Here is a 19,500-nt window from a genome sequence, read left to right as displayed (position 1 = left end):
GCAAAGAAAATGAAAGGAAACTGCAAATAATTGGAATTTTTTTCTCAGTCCAAGGGGCGTAACTCTGTCCAAAATGGGCAATGGTACCCAAAGCAGAATTTATCTAGATATTCTTCTGATAAATCTGTATACTAAATTTCATCTCAGTATGTGCAACGGTTCTTGAAAAGGACAGATCTACAGATTTTGTGGAGTTGATAATTATATTGATAAGTTATCTCCTTAATTGAGAAAAATATTTTTTAAATTTCGTACAGAAAATCACCAGTTATCAGAATAGACTGGAAGGTTCAAGGTAGCATGGTATATCATTGTGTGATAGAATCTTTAATTCCTGTAAATAAATGATGAATTTCATAATATTATATATATATATATATATATATATATATATATATATATATATATATATATATATATATATATGGTCAGAGGTCAGAGTTAACAAAACACGCAAACCCCGCTCGAGACGCTTCAAACGCATGAAGACAATCGCGAGGAACGGACCCATACAAACTCCTGACGTCTGCCCAGTGCTCAATACATCTAGTGCTCCTCTCTCCGAATCGGAGACCTCACTTCTTTCCAAGGGGCTAAATTTCTGCCCCACGCCACATGAGATCGACGAAAAACAAGTCAGAGAGGACACCCGAGCATTCTTCCGGAGACTTCGTTTGAAGGAGCACTTCTCTAGAAAAGACTCCGAAGTAAATTCATACGACTCTTCCAAGCCAGATTTACACGATCTAGAGGAACACAAACTCTATAAGCCCAAGAGTGACTGGGAACCTGCACCGGGCAGGTGCGGCGCGCTTGAGTCGTATATTGAAGCCGTTGAGTCAGACATAGAGAAGCTCCTTTCAATGCCAGACAAGACTCCTGACAATTTGAGTAAGGAAGAGAGATCTGCCTTACAATCATTAAAAAATCGGGATGACATTGTAATCAAGAAAGCAGACAAAGGCTCTACAGTTGTAGTACTGGATAAAGAGACTTACATGGCGGAGGCCCAAAGACAACTCTCAGACGAACGTTTCTATAAGAAATTGGACTCTGACCCTACTAAAGAATTCTCCACCGCCATTACCAAAACTCTTGACGATATGTTTGAGAAAAATGAGATTGGTATTAACGTCTATGAGACCTTAAATCCTGTTGACTGTAGACCAGGACAATTCTATCTGCTTCCTAAAATACACAAAGAAGGCATGCCAGGTCGCCCCATAGTCAGCGCAATTGGACACCCCACGGAGAAAATTTCTGAATTCATTGATTTACATCTCCGTCCACACGTAGAGAATTTGCCATCCTATCTCAAGGACACCACGGACTACATTAACAAGACGGCCTCTACTGGCCTCCCAGATCATACCCTCCTCGTGACTATGGACATCACATTTTTGTACACCAATATTCCGCACGATGAGGGTATCGAAGCCTGTAGATAAGTCTGGGATAGTAGATCCATACAAATTCCTTCTACCGAGTCCCTTGCTAAGCTCCTTGAACATGTTCTCAAGTTCAACAACTTCATGTTTAATGGAGAACATTACCTGCAGGTTAATGGCACTGCTATGGGTACGAAAATGGCACCGTCTTATGCCAATGTCTTCATGGGCAGACTGGAACGCAACTTGTTACTTCAAGCACCATTTAGGCCCCATAGCTGGTTGCGTTTCATTGACGATATAGAGATGAAGTGGGTAGAATGTCGCGAGAGCCTCGAGGCATTCTTTACGTTTGCCAACACCTTTCATCAGTCGATCAAATTTACAGTAGACATATCCAATTCGAAAAACGTATTCCTAGATACTACATCTACCCTGATTGATGGTGAAATCGAATTCAGTCTCCACACCAAACCCACAGACTCCCACCTACATCTTATGCCCACTAGCTGTCATCCCCCACACACTTTTAAGGGAGTGCCTAAGGGTCTAGCCACCAGAATTCGACGCATCTGTTCGTCCCCTGCCTTATATCAGGAGCAAAGTGGTCTTCTTAAGTCCCACTTATGCAAAAGAGGCTACAATGCCCGCACCGTACAGACAGCTATTGATGAGATGGCGGAACATGACAGGCAAAACCTATTACGCTACAAGGAAAAAGACAATAGCGACAGGGTCCCTCTGGTAACCACATACCATCCCGTCCTTAAGAACCTTAGCGGTATCCTTCAAAAGAACCTACCAATTCTCCATTCAAACAAACGAATGGCAGAGGTCTTTAAGGAACCCCCATTGGCTGCATACAGACGCCCAAGGAATCTAAAGGACATGGTAGTAAGAACCAGACTGGACAACCCATTACCTAACGGGGGCTTTAAAACTTGCTCTGACAGGAGATGTCTTCTTTGTAAGCACAGCACTGACACAGACAGTTTTAACAGCCCTGTTACAGGCCGCAGCTACAAAATACTAGGGAATTTGTCCTGTCATACTGACAACTGCATTTATCTCATCAGTTGCAAAGTTTGCTCCAAACAGTATATTGGTGAAACAAGAGATCTCCGCAGGAGAGTCAATAACCACCGTTCGACCATTAGGACCAAAAAACTCAATGAACCCGTTGGGGAACATTTCAACCTTGAGGGTCACAAATGGGAGGACATGACAGTAGTGGTGATTGACCATAACCCAAGATGGACAGATGCTCAGAGGAAAAGCAAAGAAAAGTTCTGGATGCACAGATTGAAGTCATTCCGCCCTAATGGTATTAACAAATTGAACGACTTCATCAGAATGAACGTAAACTAGACCCAATTCCTGATCATACTAAAAACAAGATTATTCTCTCAATTTAGTGTAAACTCTACAGTTAATTCGCGCCACCAACTCTCGAACAACCCACATAACTATGTATTGCTTACGCCTTTGTTAATTATTTTTTTCCCGATAATAAGTCCTTAAATATTCCAAAATTTATAATTCATCACAATTCATATGTTTAAATATCCCTACTATATGATTTTTCTTTCATTATTCTTTATTAAGAAAAGTTACGCCATTTTGAGAGAATGAAACAATGTACGATTTACTGATTGTCGTAATTAATTAGCATAATTAATTCGTTCAATTATGTAAATCGCACTTCACCCGAGTATACCCGATGGACCGGACGCATTTCATAGCGGTCCGGATTTCTTTCTTTATTAGTGTTCTTAAAAATTTCCAATTCAACATGTAATTAAGTATGTAAATATCTAGTGTTTAGTAGTTTAGTAGTAGTGCTAGTTGTTTTTGTTTCTCTTTTTCCTTTGTTCGTATGACTTTTTAACTTTTTTCTTTGTCCTGAGGAAAGGACAGGGCGTCCCGAAAATTTGACAATTTTTATTGTTCGTGTCGTTGGTCATTTTTAGTGCTTTATATATATATATATATATATATATATATATATATATATATATATATATATATATATATATATATTAGAATGTTAATCTTTCGCTAATAAAGGAAAAAATTACCTGACAATTATTTAATCCCACTGACCGATAGCTCAGAACTGTAGCTCTTCGAAATAATATATTGAAAGACCGGTGAGCTACAGTGCCACCCATTGTTTAAAAAAAAAACTGTATATTTATTGCGGACAAAAAGTTGCGCTTATTTATGGATTAATTTTTTCGAATTCTTACCTCAATCACGAAAAATATTGATTTAAAAAGTTCTTACTTTTCTTTCATGTACTCTTGTAGTTGACATCTGCACGAAGTGCGTTGGACCGAATTATCTTGCAAACCAAAATGGCAGTATAAAAGACGAAATTTGAAATGATCTCAATTCCAGGGCCAGCAGGGCTATTAAAACAATTAGAAGGAATATTTTGTTGTGGAAACAGTGAAAAAATATGCTACAGGATTGGTTATATTTTGAGATGACAGTTTATAAACATCGAAAAATAAATCGAGAAACAGCGTATTTTTTGTGCGCAATGAATAGACAGTTTTTTGACTGGGTGCATTGTAGCTCTCCGGTCTGTCGAAATATTTTTTTTGAGAGCTACAGTTCTGCAGCTAGGAGACCGAATGTTATTAAATGCATGGAACTATTGTCGACAAAAACGAGAAAAAAAATCATCTTGAAAAAGCAATTTTTTGCTCTGTGACTCTAAAGTAGACGCTCTTACCACTGCTTCTTGCAAAGTAAAGTTATATGTACATACTCTTGATACCAATTGGTCACAAACACAAACCAAAAGAGCACACAACAGGGCTGGGCACTTTGAGAGGGGCGGGCGGGACTTCTCTAAAGTTTAGTTTTATATAACCAAATACTGTAGATAGGCAAATAATCGCGATGGTTTTAATTTCATTATGTTCGCGATTTATCATTTTTCCGCGAAATTAAACCCTTGGTGAATGCTGTTATTAGTTTTTAAAAAAGTTTAAATGCTTTTACGAAATTTGAATTAATTTCTTGCAGTGTGAAATTAAACCATCGCAAATGTTACTTTTTGAGATATCATGAAATTTTAACACCGTGGAATTAAAACGACTTCAGTATAATATTTATGCTGATTTGTACTTTGTTTATTTACATGTTCATGTATGTCTCACATCTTTAAGAAAATATGGCAACATAAATCTTTTTCAAATTATTAGTCAATTTAAAATAGGTTTTTATAACCATAGTTAAATAAATTCATGGAGGACGTGAATTAATGGATGTGAGGTACCCACAAATTCCACAAAAAGTGAGCCTACATGAATTCTAATTATTCACAGTATTTAGTGAATAAAAGTGCATCTAAGTTTTTCTGCTTTGAAGCATTAAAATTATGAGGTTGGAAATACCTTAATATTCAATCTGTTTAAGTTTTTTAAGAATGTTATTTTTTATCCAAGTGTATTTTACCGTAGATTTTTATTTATTTGTCAAATATGTTTTCAGTCAGTCTGCTGTTTGTTTTAAAAAATGTCATGAGACATGTCATGGATTGCCACTTTAATTATCTTTAACCCCTTCCATGGCAAAAATTTTTAGCATTTTTAGAGAAATTGATATCAAGATTTTAATGCATTTTTTCGGGTATTTCTTGTAATTTTTGTGAATACCAATGTATATATATTCTGAAAGTAGGTATTGTGAGGTTTCTGAAAATGATAATGAAAACATTCTTTCTGTTGCCATGGCAACGAAATATGCCCAAATTACTGAGAAATCTCTATTAAACCTTCAATTAGTTATATATTAACTTTTTTAGTTCAGTAAAGTATTTAAAGTAAGTAAATTTTTATGCTGAGACATAGCAGCATATTGTTTACCATAAGTTTTAGTCAAATTTTAAGCACTTTAGGGAGTAAATACAGGATTTCAACATTTTATGCTCCAGTAGGGAAAAGGAAGAATAACGTTGCTTAACAGCTATCTCTCGCAATCATAGACCAAGTATTACTCATTCCATGTCTGAAAAATCCTTTGCTTGACAGACAAGAAACTTAGTACATGTACACTCATGACTGGTACCCCTTAGTAAGTACATGATGACCCCTTTTGAGATGGAGGTCAAAAGGTCAAAGGTCAAACTATTCAAAATATATAAAGATATTAACCATTCAAGATTTTGAAAACCCTTCGCTCAACATAGTATATACGATGCAGATCTAAGAAGTCTGATTTTAATTACATGTACATTGTTGCTTTTCAGACAACAATTTTTGTTCACTGTTATCCTCTGAAGAGTAAATTACTTCTGGTGATTTTTGGTTTGATAGAATGTTTGCCCCTGACCAGTCAACAACTATTTTCTTCACAATAACAAATTCTAAAGCTTTTTTCCAATATTGTCGTGCAGGTATAAATTATACATGTATTTGTTTCTCGAACAATTCTTTTTTTGTCACACTTTTTTACCCTGGTAAGAATGATCATAATTGTTTACAAGTGGTAAATACTTTCAAGTAAATATGAAGATAAAATTACACAAGCAGAAACTTAGATGTTATCTATGGCTCTGGACAAAAAAAGAATAGAAAAAAAATCAAAGACTTTGAACTTTTATAATTCATAGACTTTTCAAAATTTGAATGAAGTTGAACTTTGATCTATGACATAGCACAATGTTGCATAATTGAAAAAAATTACATCTTTGAGTAGACAACATCATTCTTAACTTACAAACTTAAGGAGATTTACAAAATAAAATCTTAGCTTCCAAAATAACATTTAGAAGATTTGATATGCCTCTATACATGGTATTCAAATTTTGAAATATAATGCGTAAAATTAAGGAATATTAACCTTGATCTTTGAGTCATTGTAATGTACAGTAATCCAATGTTTTATGTATTCCTGCAAGTGACATCTCATACAAATTTCCCAAGCATGATTATGTGACTTATGTAACAAATTGATCTTAGAGATTAACATCAGAATGAAATTCCCTGAAACATCGTTCACTACACAAGTGTTTGTTACACCCTTTACAACCATAAACTGTCTCCTTTCTTTTCTTTTCTCCGTGTTTGGTACACCATTTGCATGTTGACTTTAGGCGATCCAGATGGCAGAAAACATGAGGGGGGTCAAGAATACCCTGTAAATGATGGCCCCGCTTTCTTCCTCTGAAGCCTCCAATAAGTTGCTGAGCCACCTCCATCCTGAAATCCAGCAGGTCAAACCTTGTTTTGGCAGGAAGATCCTTACCAGGTGTTCTGGAAAAAATCTCAAATGCATTTATAAGGCAAACTTCCATAATAAAGTTGAAGAAAAACTTCCAGTATTTTTTGGATGGTCTGCCAACAGGATTCTTTGCGCGGTGTTGCATGCATCTGTCGACTCCACTCATATAACGTTGATAGGAAGATACTGGTGGAGGACACATAACCTCAACTACTGACTTCATGTCACATCCCAATGAAACTCTAAAAAATGATATTTTATTTCTTATATTTATATTTTACTTTTATTCGTGTTACAAGGAAAAATAGGCGCTTTTTGGACATTGTTATAGAAATGCAACATAACATAACTACAGCGTGCATACGACATCACAGTCAAGACTTTCTAATAGTCTCGTGCGGTTTGCCCAACTGCATGTCATTGAAAATTGAAAGTCAAAATTATTTATATTGTCATATAAGGAAAGACATTAGCAAATGTAAATATAAATGTATAAAACAAAATGAAGACACTAAACTATAGTGATGTGAATCAGTGTCAATTTCATAACTGATTATTGGTTTTCTGTAACTAATATTAATAGTTATAATTAATTTAAGATCACTGTTGAATAATTTCTAGAATATTTATATTGATAAACTATTAAAATAGAGAATTATAAATTGCATACCTGTCAAATTCAGGTGTTCCTCTGGCTCCCTGAGTAGTATTATCACTTAGATGGAAATACCGAGTGAGCTTTTCAAATCTTTTCAAACTCAGTGTTTCTTGAAAACCAATGTTACCTGCATATGATTGTAAATTTCACTTATCAATGTCAATTTTAAAAAATAAATTCAACAATAAATGGATTTTATCTCTAGAAAATGAGAAAAGAAATAAAGAAACAATTTTAAATGACTTACACTGCCAATTCCAGAAGAGCACTAAGCAGGTGTAAAGTATTTTCATTTTATATTCAACATATTCCTCAATATTTAGAAAAGTTTATGATCCGAGTTGTTTCATGGTAAAGGTTTGAAGACATTGGTCAGCTCAACATCTACATAAATATTGTTTGAATAGAAATACAAACATAAATTTAATACAAATGAAACAAATTGAATGGGTGTGCAATTTATAGACAAAAACAAAAATGTTCAATACATTATGTTTATATCTTTGTTACACACACAAAACAAAGACAAAAAAAGTAAACGTAGTCATGAAGGTTTCCAGACAATGCGAGCCACAACAATTATGAACTTAACATAAGTTCATTACATGTAATAATATTCCTTATTTTTAATTTTTTATCAAGGAAAAATGGATCAGTGTCCGTTGTAAATATAATAAAATTTAATGTACTTTTCAAAATCTGGAAAGGAAAATGACTGACAATATTTTTTTCAAACTGTAACATGAACATTATTGTAAACAGAAAGTAATCTAAAGAAACAAAACAAGATAGGTGCAAATTTGATAACTTACCGATAAACTTATCAGATGACCAATACATAGTGTATCTGGGAAGCTGAATAATCCCCATCAGAATTTGTAATCCGAGGAATGCCTTCATCTCGTCGATGGTGGTATCAGTCCAACCCTGGGCTCCACTCTGAGCAGCATACAAATTGGTGTTGTTTACAAGTACCTGTACCAGACTCAAGGGAAACAAGAGCAGGAAATATAACAGAGGATTTGCATCCGAAGAGAGCTGATGAGTGGGACCTGAAGTATCGACGAAGTCAGGAACATCAAAGTCTTCCACAACATCAGTCCAGAAGTCAGAATCTCTAATGTCGCTTGCCTGGCTGTCAAGGTCAAATAATGTCGAATCTGTGTCCTGGTTGTCATCGCTGTCTGTCTCACTTCCAAAGGAATGGTCGCTGTCTGAATCATCCTGATCAAAATCTGATCCAGACTCGGATGAATCGTCGCCAAATTTTTCGTCTGTATCTATATCTGACGATTCTGGGGATGAAGAAATGTCGCAAGAAGCCATATTGTTTACATGTGTTACGAATGTTGCCAAATATACGCAGAACGATCCCGACAGATTTTCATAATATTTTCGCATGTTTTCTTTTTTATCAAAACAACAAAACCATCTACTTTATTGTAAATGTGGATATGTGGTTATGTATTTTAAACAATTTTTTACTCGTTTTTTTCTCTTCCAGAGAAATTCAAACATTTTTTATATCTATATATCGTAATACGAACGTAACTCTCAAAAATATTTTTTGAATTGGTCAACTAAAAACATTTTATATCATTATCTAACACGCTTATTTATATTTTAACTAGATAATTAGTTTCTAACACATCTAATTGAATAAACTATTTGGTTTTGATATTTTCTGAAGTTGTTTAAACGTGTTTTGCTACGAAAAATTGACAAGTGTTTGTACCGCGTGGATTTCGATCGCGGCAAATATCGGTTGAATAATACACGTTGTTTAACTCAGAATACCAAAAAACTGGTAAATCAAATTAAAAAAAATTTAGAACAAACTTTCTTTGCAATTGTTCCCTCTTTCTAATGATACAAAAATTATTTCAATATTCGCAGTATTAAAGAAGTTATGAATATTTGTTTACACTCTACACGTTTTTCACGCCAGAGGCGTAGAAAAGCGTATATGCCATGGAAGGGGTTAAAAGAGTATTAATGTGGGAACAAAATAAATCGCTGGAATACAACGATTGGGTGGGTAGAAGTATCTTCTCTGAAATTTCATCAATGTGTATTTGATATGAATGTTATCATAGTTGGATTGCATTTGTCTTATCTACTCTGAAATTTCATCTTGAGTCACTTCACAGTTTGTCTAAAAATATTGTGTAATGAAAGATTAATATGACTGCATCCTTTTGGTAGCAGGATATCTGGAAAATTTTGTGCTGTTAAGTTTAATTGCTGCTGAGAAAAACATCCACTTTAAGAGTGGAAATGAAATGTTTAACTTTGACTTTGTGAGATAAGAGTGAATAACTTACAGATTTAAAGGGGACTGTCTGTTGCAAACAGAGCCACCCAAAATCTTTTATCAACCTTTTCAAGAGTAAACACTGCAACAGGGAGATCTAGATATGGCAGTAATTAAAAAGATATTTGTCCTTGACTCTCTCAAAGCTGGGGGAATCATCTTCGCATTGTATTATGACAAATCTTCTTTTCATTCTTCCTACGGATGCACCAACATTAGGCTTAGACCCCCTATAAATAGCTGAATTCTCTTAACTTATCAAGGAAGTATGTCATTTGTGAAGATGGCAATGGATTTCTTTTGTTATATTTTTTGTTTGGCTTTAGTTGGTAAGTAAATAGGAATCTATATGCTGGTAGAATTTGGAAAAAACTTGTACGTATAGAAAGATATTAGGATTGTTGGGTAAAATCTTGGTAAAAAATGTTCACTAGTGTTAGTATATTTTTCATAATTAAACATTGAAAATGCAAAAGAGAGAGAGAGAGAGAGAGAGAGAGAGAGAGAGAGAGAGAGAGAGAGAGAGAGATGAATTCTTATATATAAAAGAAATTGGCAATTAAGGTACTTCGATTCTCAATCAGGAAGGATAACTCTTTAATTTATAATTTATTTCAAAAAGTCTCCAAATGAAGCTTAAAGATTAAAATTTTTCATGCAACAATATTCATTTAAACATCTGAAGGGGCTCCAAGGTTCAGTTTTCATTCAGAAAGGTCTTATAAAAGGTCGAAATTTTAACCCAATAAAAGTATCTTCAAATTACATATGTTTAAGGAATAGCTATTCAATTTTTTTTTATTTCATGATGTGATCAATCGAGTGGCTTGCGGGAATTTTGTTTCAAAAACTATAATTTTAAATGATCAAATAAATACATTCAAAAGAAGTGTTTGGTAAAAATTACTGTTGTTACAATTTTCTTAAATTGGAAAATGGCATCCCACTCGAAACTGAACTGCAATATGTTTAGGAATTAAGTACAGATTTCGTAGACTTTTCTCAAACGCATTATACCCAAAGTTCAAGAAATTAACAATATTACATCGACAGTGATATTATGAATGAGGATATTTATAAACCAGAAGAAAAATGAAACACTAGATTAAGCGAAAACACGTTCGAATTTCTGGCTCATATCAGATATGGCTACATCTTTTTACAGCAAAAAGTGGTTATGGGTGTAATTCAAAAAGTTTTGAAAACGTTTAAAACCATGAACCACATTTACATCAATCCTTAGACAACAGATTAGAGAAGTCTAAATTTTAGAAAGATGAAAAAATAAATGTAAGCACTGATGATGTTAAATGCGGAAAAAGGAGGTTCGTGCAAAACTTTTAATGAGCGTGAAATATATCGCACTGACTATTGAATATATGAAATAAACAAGTCACGTTTTACGTTGAAATCTTGGACGCTGAGTCCTAGATCTAATACGAGGGTTGTTCAATAATTAATGTCCTGAACTGTATGACATACAATACAGAGTGAAATCAAAAGCTTAATTAAAGCTGCTGTAAAACTTGGTCCAGGAAATCATAGGATCTGCCATTTTCCAGTATACTAAATTAAGGGTCATACCCAATAATGAGTTCTAAAACAATCAGGAATTGGATAAAAAATGTTCCAGACTTGTGTTTTAATTACAAGAGAATATTAAGTTAAATCATTAAGACTAAATCATTGAAAAGCGACTTTTGCTTCTTTCCGAGCACCAAGGACATTATTTATTGAACAGCTCTCGTACATGAATCTAAAATGGTTTTACAATTTACATTAATGTGACCAATCATGGCTTTGCTGTTTTATGAGAAAAAAAAGTTTTTAAAAATATATAAATATGACCAATAATATATCTTTGCTATTCTTGAAAAGATTTTTGTCGATTTGTTTCCCTATGTAACTAGCTGCAGAACTGTAGCTCTTCGAAAAAAATATATACATGTATTGATAGACCGGAGAGCTGCAGCGCCATCCATTGAAAAAACTGTATATTTATTGCGCACAAAAAAGTGCGCACTGTTCTTACCTCAATTGCAATAAAAGCTTTATTTCATTAAATTCCTTACTCCCGAATCAAGTACTCTCATGGTTTACATTTGTACGAAGCGCGTTGGACCAAATTATCTTACAATCTGATTAAAATGAGATCCTCGATCCGCTATCTGATTTTAATCAGATTGATTATCTTACAAACCAAAATAGCAGCATAAATAGGCGAAAATTTTAATGATCCAAACTTCAGGGCTAGGAGGGCTTAAAAAAATTATAAGGAATGTCTTGTTGTGGAAACAGTCAAAGAATATGTTAAGAAGACACGGTTAGTAATATTTTGAGATGACAGTTTTAAAAACATGGAGAAATAAATCGAAGAACAGCGCACTTTTTTGTGCGCAATATATATACAGTTTTTTTTTATAGGGTGGCACTGTAGCTCTCCGGTCTGTCAATATATTATTTTTTCGGAGAGCTACAGTTCTGCAGCTAACAATATTCCTATCTTTTATTTTGATCGTTTATTGTGGCCCAAATTTACCCCGGGGTCATTTTTAAAACAAAGAATAAAGGGCGGTAGTAGCAGTAATCTGCCGCAAAATTTCCAATATTTTAAACTTTTCTTTTTGCATTGGAGTAAGTAAGATGCGAACTAAATTCCACAGGTACAAAAATGACGTAATTTTTCATTTTGACGTCACCAATACGCGCTAAACATGGAATGTTAGCTAATATTAGTTGAAAAATGGTTGGAAATAAGCGATCTTTCCAAAAATTAGACCCTTTTGCATGCAACAACCAATTTTATATTTTGCATGAATGTATGTAAGTTCTTTGGTATATCTTTTATTCATACAGTTAAAATTGTGTTGGTTGTCACTTGCGCTCAATATGAATTTTGGGAAAATTCAATACGAAAACACGTTTTACCAAACAATTCACTTGATATCGATGTTAATGACACACATTTAACGCAAAATGGGGTTATTTTTATATTTTAAATTCTATCAATAGTCATTGGTAATCTAATATACATATAAGGTTAACGGTGATAAATAATAAACATTTCATGAATGGAAAATCTTTTGAAAACAAGGATTAAGTTGTAGTGAAATACGCCACGTGTACTGATGCTGTTTGTACATGCACGTGCGTAGTACCCAACAATAGTACTGAACAACGGTACTAAAATCTCTCAAGATTAAATTAATTCCATGAAAAATAACACGACGATATTTTTTTTATTTTCAAAAATAATTTTTTTTAAAATCTCATTTCCCTACGAGTCTTGAAACTTAACTTCTTTCTTCCACAATGCACATGTTATGTAGGCTATATGTAGTAATATAAGATATACAATTAAATAGTAGTAAAAAAAAGTTTTACAATGAATATAAACGTTTAAATTAATGCAGTCATAGCCTTCAAAATATGGACATTTTACATGTAAAATCACTTTATGTTATATCCAGCCTTTAGTTGTGAAAAATAACATGTAAAACTATTATACTTATAGTTGATAGATGTTTAAGGACCCTCTCTACACAAGTGCAATTTTTTTTTTTTTTTTTTTTTTTTTTTTTTTTTTTTTTTTTGGACATTGAGAAAAATTTATTGTATAAAGGAGTTAATATTGAGCTGATTTATTTAATTTTCAATGTATGGTGCGTGGCATTTACCCCCGGGAAAAATGTTCAAAGATAACACAGTATCAGTGAATAGAAATCGTTGTTAATTACTTCAATAGAGAAAATACATGTAAATAACACTTTCAATTAAATTATGGCCTTTCAAAATGTTGAAAATACTTGAATTGATTACAAATTGAGTAATATTGTGTAAAGTCTATTTTTTTTTTTTTTTGAATTTAGATCTAAGGGCAGATCACTCTAACTGCAGAAAAATACTTAGAATCAGAACTGCATTCTTGTTTATATGTAAAAAAAAAAATTTGTATTATTTGTATTCATATACCCCAGTTGGGGTCTTTGTCTTAAATAAAAACTTGAAACTTGAAACTTGAACTCTTCAGTGTGCAGTGTAGAGAGGATTCTTAAGGACGTTCGATCCTGTGCTTTTGATTCAATTTTGGTCTAGACCTTTATTTCTAAAATTCTGCGTCGTTTTTTAAGTTTTAGCATTGAATTTAGATTCTACAATGCAAATTAAACTATAAAAACCGCAATTAAATTCCATTCAAGAAGGGTTAAGCAAGGGACTATATTTTGTGGTGGAAGGTTTTTTAGAAGAAAATTTTCAATTTATCCCTTTTGAAATTAATAAAGTACTGTTAATTTTAGATTCCTATTTTCCCGTGCTGGTTGCACACAAACCTGTTTATTGCAGTGAAATGTGTTATGCGTGTTCTGAAATATCTATTAAATTTTTTCTTATGAATTCTTTCGACGAATTATGACAAATAAAGTAAATATATTCTGAAAGTCCAGGAAAAAATTGAGCCAATTCTATCAGAAAATTGACAAATTTTTCGTAATATCTAAAAATTTACCTCATATACTCCCACTTTTGATGTTCTTTTCTGAATATTTAAGATAACTTTGACCTATCTTCTGAAATTCAGCAAAAGTTTAAGACTTTAAAATAATTTTCTTGCTTATTAAATTTTTAATGCCAGAAAAATCCCACTTTGTGAGTGCAGAAAGGTCAAATAATTGAGTATGCGTAGCAATTTGAAACTTTTTCTTCGTCACAATTTTAAAGTGTCTTTTTTTAAATAGACTTATAGTTTATTTTGTTCCGTGCTTTATTAGGATAAAAATATTAGAGGGAAAACGTTGAAGATGTAATTTTTTATAAAGACATAGATTTCAGTGCAAAAAGGTCATATTTAATGTACTGTAGCTCCAAAAGAAGCATATTGACCCCTATATTTTGATTTGATTTTTAATTAAGCTATATGTGTAGAAACTAAAAATATACTTTACAAAAAAAAGTTTAAGACTTTAAATATCAGGATCGAACGTCGTTAACATTAAAATCCAAATTAAAAAAGAATCTCTTTTCAAGAAAAAAAAAATCACAATTTCTATGTAGTGTCCACATTAACAGTCTAAAAAACGAACCCACCCCCCACACTGCCGGGGCTCATTGGACTTTTCTTTACAAATTATATTTATTACACTTATTCATCATGTGTACAATAGGTGAAAATCGTAATACCCCCGAAAATAATTGCTCCACAGTCTCTCTTATACTGTTAAAGTGAGGTATTTTTGTGGAGCGGAGGGGGGGTGGGGGGTGGGTGTCTCTCCAAAAGTATCTATGGGATTACGCAGTCATATCACCTGTTTTATTAGTATATATGCAGCTGGTTGCATATCTACACCAGCTGAGGATGCTGTCCCGTAAATGTCATCAATCATGGCTTTGTTGTCCTTGAGAAGATTTTAAAGGATTTATTCCTTTGCACTCCTATGTAAAATTTGTTCGACTTTGTGGCCCATCCTACCCCCAGAGGGTCACGATTAAAAAATGAGCATGTACCACCTGAAAATGTTTTCATATAAATATGACCTACCATGGCTAAAAGTTTTTAAAAGATGCCATTAACTTTTCACTTATTTGTAATACCTCCACATGTTTACAAAAACTTTCAGCAACTTTCGAACCAGCAAGAGATCCACGGGTCTTATAGGTCACCTAAGTATTATCTAACAGCTTTTTTTTCAAAAGAATTATGTCAGCATCCTTAGTTTTTAGAAAGATTAATACTTTGTGTTTCTTTTAAGCTGAATGTGTCCCTCATGTTCATTCAAAACGTATTTCATGTATTTTCAATTTCACCAGGCAGATGTTGTAAATAACAAATATTTGCCATTTATTTAAAATTCAAATAGCTTTATGCAAAAAATGAACAAAAGTTTTCATAACTTCTTGAAAAATTCATTTTAAAATATTCCAAAAATTTTTGAAGGAGAGCTTATTTTGCTGATTTCTGTATTCATAAAAGTACATGTGTTTCTTTTTATATACAAAACGTCTTCGCGACGTTAAATTTAATTACGTGATAGCCTTATTTGGGAAAACAAGACTGATTTTCAAAAGAAAACCAGAGAAAAATATTCATAAAAATTAAAATGTTTTTATAAAAAACATACAAATATTAGAGCATTATGTGAGAAAGTTTAATTTATTTTGATGTTATAGGCAAAGAAGAAGATGGGGGAATAGTATGAGTTGATATCGAACTTACATGAAAGTCCTTAATGGCATCTTGTAACAAGACTTATGATGAATGTTGTATATTAAATAAAGTCATAAATGGATACCTTAATGAAATGAATATGGACATTAATTATTTATTTACATTGCCTGAAAGAAAACTCTAAAACTTTTCAATTAAATATAACTTGCTTACTTTATTTAAGGAAATATTCTGTTATTTCAATAAATGCAAAACGGAAATAAAAGTATCAAATTTATCTAATTTCAAGAAAAATCAAAAAAGCTATTTTTAGCTTATAGGTCACAGTAAAGGTCACAAGGCCATTGATCTTGGTGTCATTTGAAAGAGCGTATTTAGTGAATTAACCATATCAAATATAAAGTCTCTATCTCTCAGGATTCAAAAGTTATGGCGAAGGTTAAAGTTGACAAACAGACAGACAGGACAAAAACAATATACGCCCTGGATTAGCTGCAGATCTGTAGCGTTATGGTTTTTTAAATATATTTTTTTTACCATAACGCTACAGATCCCGTAATGCAAAAAAGGTGCAATTTACGGCTCAATACTTTTTGCGCACTTATGGGGAGAATTTCTCCACTTTCCAGCATCGGTCAATTAACTTTAAATAAAGGCACATTATTTAACTAATCTGTATATTTTTATCCATCTCCCAACCCTTTATAGTCGTCTCTACAAGTGAACTCGCTTGATTAAAATCAATTGTTAGATTCCTAAAAATTCACTTGAAGCGAGTTTATTGCCTGTAGAGACAACTATAAATGGTTGGAAGGTGGATAAAATATACATGTTGGCTACAGAATGTGTCTAGAATTAAGGAGTGAAAGGTAGTTGATTGACAAATGCTAGAAATTTTCCCCAAAAGTGCGCAAAAAATATTGCGCCGTAAATTGCACCTTTTTTGCATTACGGGATCTGTAGCGTTATATGGTCAAAGACAAATATATAAAACCATAATGCTACAGTTCTGCAGCTAGCCCTGGATCTATCGATCTGGACGCATAAAAATCATTAGAGGTTCATTAGAAAAAGATATTGATTTTATGTTAAAATTTTCAAAAACATGCATGTCGTTATCCTACCTGGGTTAACTGGCAATTGTAAATGGGTATTTAGGAGAATTGTGCAATGAAAGATAAAAAAAAAAGAATATTTTGATGACCGGGTCGATTTTAGCACTTTGTGGATTTTCTTTTCAAATTAAAGGAATTTTAGCCCAGTTCCTTGTTGGCCAATGGGCCTCTTGTTTCAATACAAATAGGCTGTCAATAATTTTACACATGACACAACCTTCGTTATTAAATTCAATGTTGCTATATTTTTCTTTCACAGGGCATGTACCTTTTGCTGTAGGAGATGGTAATGTTTTATTTTTTTTCAAATTTAGTTTTAGTTAAACTTTTTACACCCCAGCTCCGACGAAGAGGGGATGTAATGTTTTTACCCTTGTATGTCTGTCCGTCTGTCTGTCTGCCCGTAACAAATTTTTGGTCGCTTCTTTTATATCCGTGCATCTGTCCATTTCATACATACTAAGTTTTTGTCGCAGTTTTCTCAGCAACTACTCTTTGCAGATGCTTGAAATTTTAGTATACTATTTGCTGAGGCATGCCATATGGTCATTTTTGTTCACTTCTGATGTCAACTTACTGTGTATCTGTGCGTCTGCCCATACATAGCAATAATTTATCGCAGTTTTCTCAGCAACTTCTCATTACAAATGCTTGAAATTTTAGAATATACTTTGTTGAGGCATATGCCATATGTTGGGATTTTTTTATATTAATCTGTCAACTTCCCATTTATCTGTGCATCTACATGTATCTGCCCGTACCTGAACTCGTCGCGTAGTATATTAACATGATAGTGTATATTCACATCCAAGCGGGGGTTTTACTAGTGAGCATTGGCTCACGGACTTCTTGTTTTAATATGTATCATGACAATAACTCAAAACTCCTATAATGTTTCACAAAAAATGAATAAGAAATATAGTCATACTGACTAAAATCAGCTGCTTTGAGTAATCTGATCCGAGTCATTTTGATACTTTTCTGTTTAGAAATGCACCGAGTTATAGATGTCACAGATTGGTCCTCCTTCATGACAAATTCATATTCTAAACTCATGATTATGCCACCTTTTTTTGAAAACATTTAATTAATTTTAAGGGCACAATAAAGCCGAAACTGGATACTGAGTAGTTAAAGTTTGATATATTACATTCTAGACATTTGTAACCATCAGTTGGTGTCTGGGGTCAATCCTGTTCCAGACAGTGCCTTCTCAGCCTCCTCCTCATACCATAAAGGAAGTTCTGCAAAGGACTATACAGTTGCCAGAGCTCGCATAAACACAACTGAAACCAAAGATTCAAAAGGTGTTCTACATCTTGGGGCTTGGTCTGCCCAAGATCTCAATGTAGACCAGTGGATTCAGGTTAACATTTATCTTCCAATTTAGTTGCCCTTTTCATCATGTCTTAATCATCGTTGTTTTATTGTGAATACGCTTATTTTAGAAGTAATCATATCGGAATTAAATACTTTAATTCAAAGAAAAAAAACACGAAAACTACAGTAACTGAATCTACGGAAGTTTTTCGTGTTTTTTTTAATGTAAAGTATAAATATATATACACTGAATCAAACTTCTAAGTGTTCAACTAGCATTTTTCAAGTTTTAAAGAAAAATTGCATGCAATAAATTATTTCTTTAGTTCATGGTTAATGATGCATATTTCAGTTCGATGTTTCGTAAATTTCATGTAAGTAATCAGGATCTCGTCAGAATTTAAAACAAAGTGTCAAGTAAATGATGTACCCCCAAAATTAAAATTCACATAAAATAATCTCTATAGAGTAAGACCACAAATCGCTCTAATTACTGCAGTACATCATTTACTGTTGGATACCATGGTGATGGGGGACTTTGACATTCCTTACAAAATTCCAAATGTGTTCTGTGGGATTCAGATCCGGGAATTTGGGAGTGCATTATCACACAGATGTCTTTTGGTCGCTTTGAGGATGATTTAGACTGTTTGAGATGATGTTAGACTGCCACAAGCACCGATTTTTAAAATTATTTTCATACGATTGAAATTGTTTATTTTCATGTTTCTAAAATTGTTTCAGGGCAATTTAACACTTTTTATGGATCCTGATGTGACGCAAAAATTGGCCACAGAGAAAGATACAGGCCACTTCCGGTTTGGTTAAATTTTGTCCAAAGCTTTCAAATTGTGATAAGATGGCGATGAAAATGACGCACAGTCTATAGAAAAATGTGTTAAATGGGTTTTGATACTGGTTGTTTATTTTTTAAAAGCAATATCAAGGACAATTAAAAACTAAAATAAAAGTGAGTAAAACGTGGTGCAAGGATGATATCGGATGCGTATCTTTACCGCTACACTTTTGAAACTTTCATTACCGCTACAAAAACGTTACATTATCGCTATCTTACAACGCGAAATGTAATAAAAGTGGATTATTCCATTTTGTGTTATTACATTTTGAATCGAGATTAAGCAGAAGACAAGAATGCAAAAATGTTTTAACACACTTTTTGGTCAGCCAGTTTAGATTGAGTAAATTTATAATAGACTAGTAGCCGATGAAAAGAAAATAAAACAAAAGGAAACAATGGATATATGCAATTTTTTTTTTTTTTTTTACAATTTATGAATTTTATAATT

The 19,500-nt window shown here is 33.1% G+C and overlaps 2 protein-coding genes across 4 annotated transcripts in view; one reads left to right on the top strand and one right to left on the bottom strand.

The window, feature by feature from the left end:
• The window catches only part of LOC134276051 (uncharacterized), a 97,688-nt gene that overhangs the window by 64,456 nt on the left and 13,732 nt on the right, over positions 1–19,500 (top strand). For both annotated transcript variants that reach the window (XM_062758331.1, XM_062758330.1), the window contains exons 8-9: positions 17,133–17,159; positions 18,031–18,239. In XM_062758331.1, the coding sequence (XP_062614315.1) occupies positions 17,133–17,159; positions 18,031–18,239 (236 nt within the window). The remainder of the gene's footprint in view (positions 1–17,132; positions 17,160–18,030; positions 18,240–19,500) is intronic.
• Positions 7,300–8,756, bottom strand: LOC134276039 (clumping factor A-like). Of its 2 annotated transcripts, XR_009993967.1 has the most exons (3): positions 8,094–8,756; positions 7,529–7,665; positions 7,300–7,408 (listed from the first exon to the last, which is right to left on the bottom strand). XR_009993967.1 is itself a non-coding variant. In XM_062758325.1 (2 exons), exons 1-2 carry the CDS (start codon positions 8,680–8,682, stop codon positions 7,628–7,630), a joined length of 627 nt encoding a protein of 208 aa, XP_062614309.1. In that variant the 5' UTR covers positions 8,683–8,756; the 3' UTR covers positions 7,420–7,627. The 2 variants fall into 2 exon arrangements, 1 of the variants encoding a protein (XP_062614309.1); XM_062758325.1 differs by lacking the exon at positions 7,300–7,408 and having other exon boundaries at positions 7,420–7,665.

Source organism: Saccostrea cucullata, unplaced genomic scaffold (assembly GCF_032062105.1).
Source record: "Saccostrea cucullata isolate Sc308-1 unplaced genomic scaffold, CSIRO_AGI_Scuc_v1 ctg1318, whole genome shotgun sequence".
NCBI classification, from domain to species: domain Eukaryota; kingdom Metazoa; phylum Mollusca; class Bivalvia; order Ostreida; family Ostreidae; genus Saccostrea; species Saccostrea cuccullata.
The sequence above is the reverse complement of the archived record's forward strand: the minus strand, read 5'-3'. Positions and strand labels throughout refer to the sequence as shown.

Bases quoted from the DNA above. Each gene is read 5' to 3' on its own strand.
- LOC134276039 (XM_062758325.1), bottom strand. From the start codon at position 8,682: ATGCGAAAATATTATGAAAATCTGTCGGGATCGTTCTGCGTATATTTG. The intron at 7,666-8,093 runs GTAAGTTATCAA...ATATTTATGTAG, and splicing joins GTCATCTGATAAGTTTATCG to ATGTTGAGCTGACCAATGTC.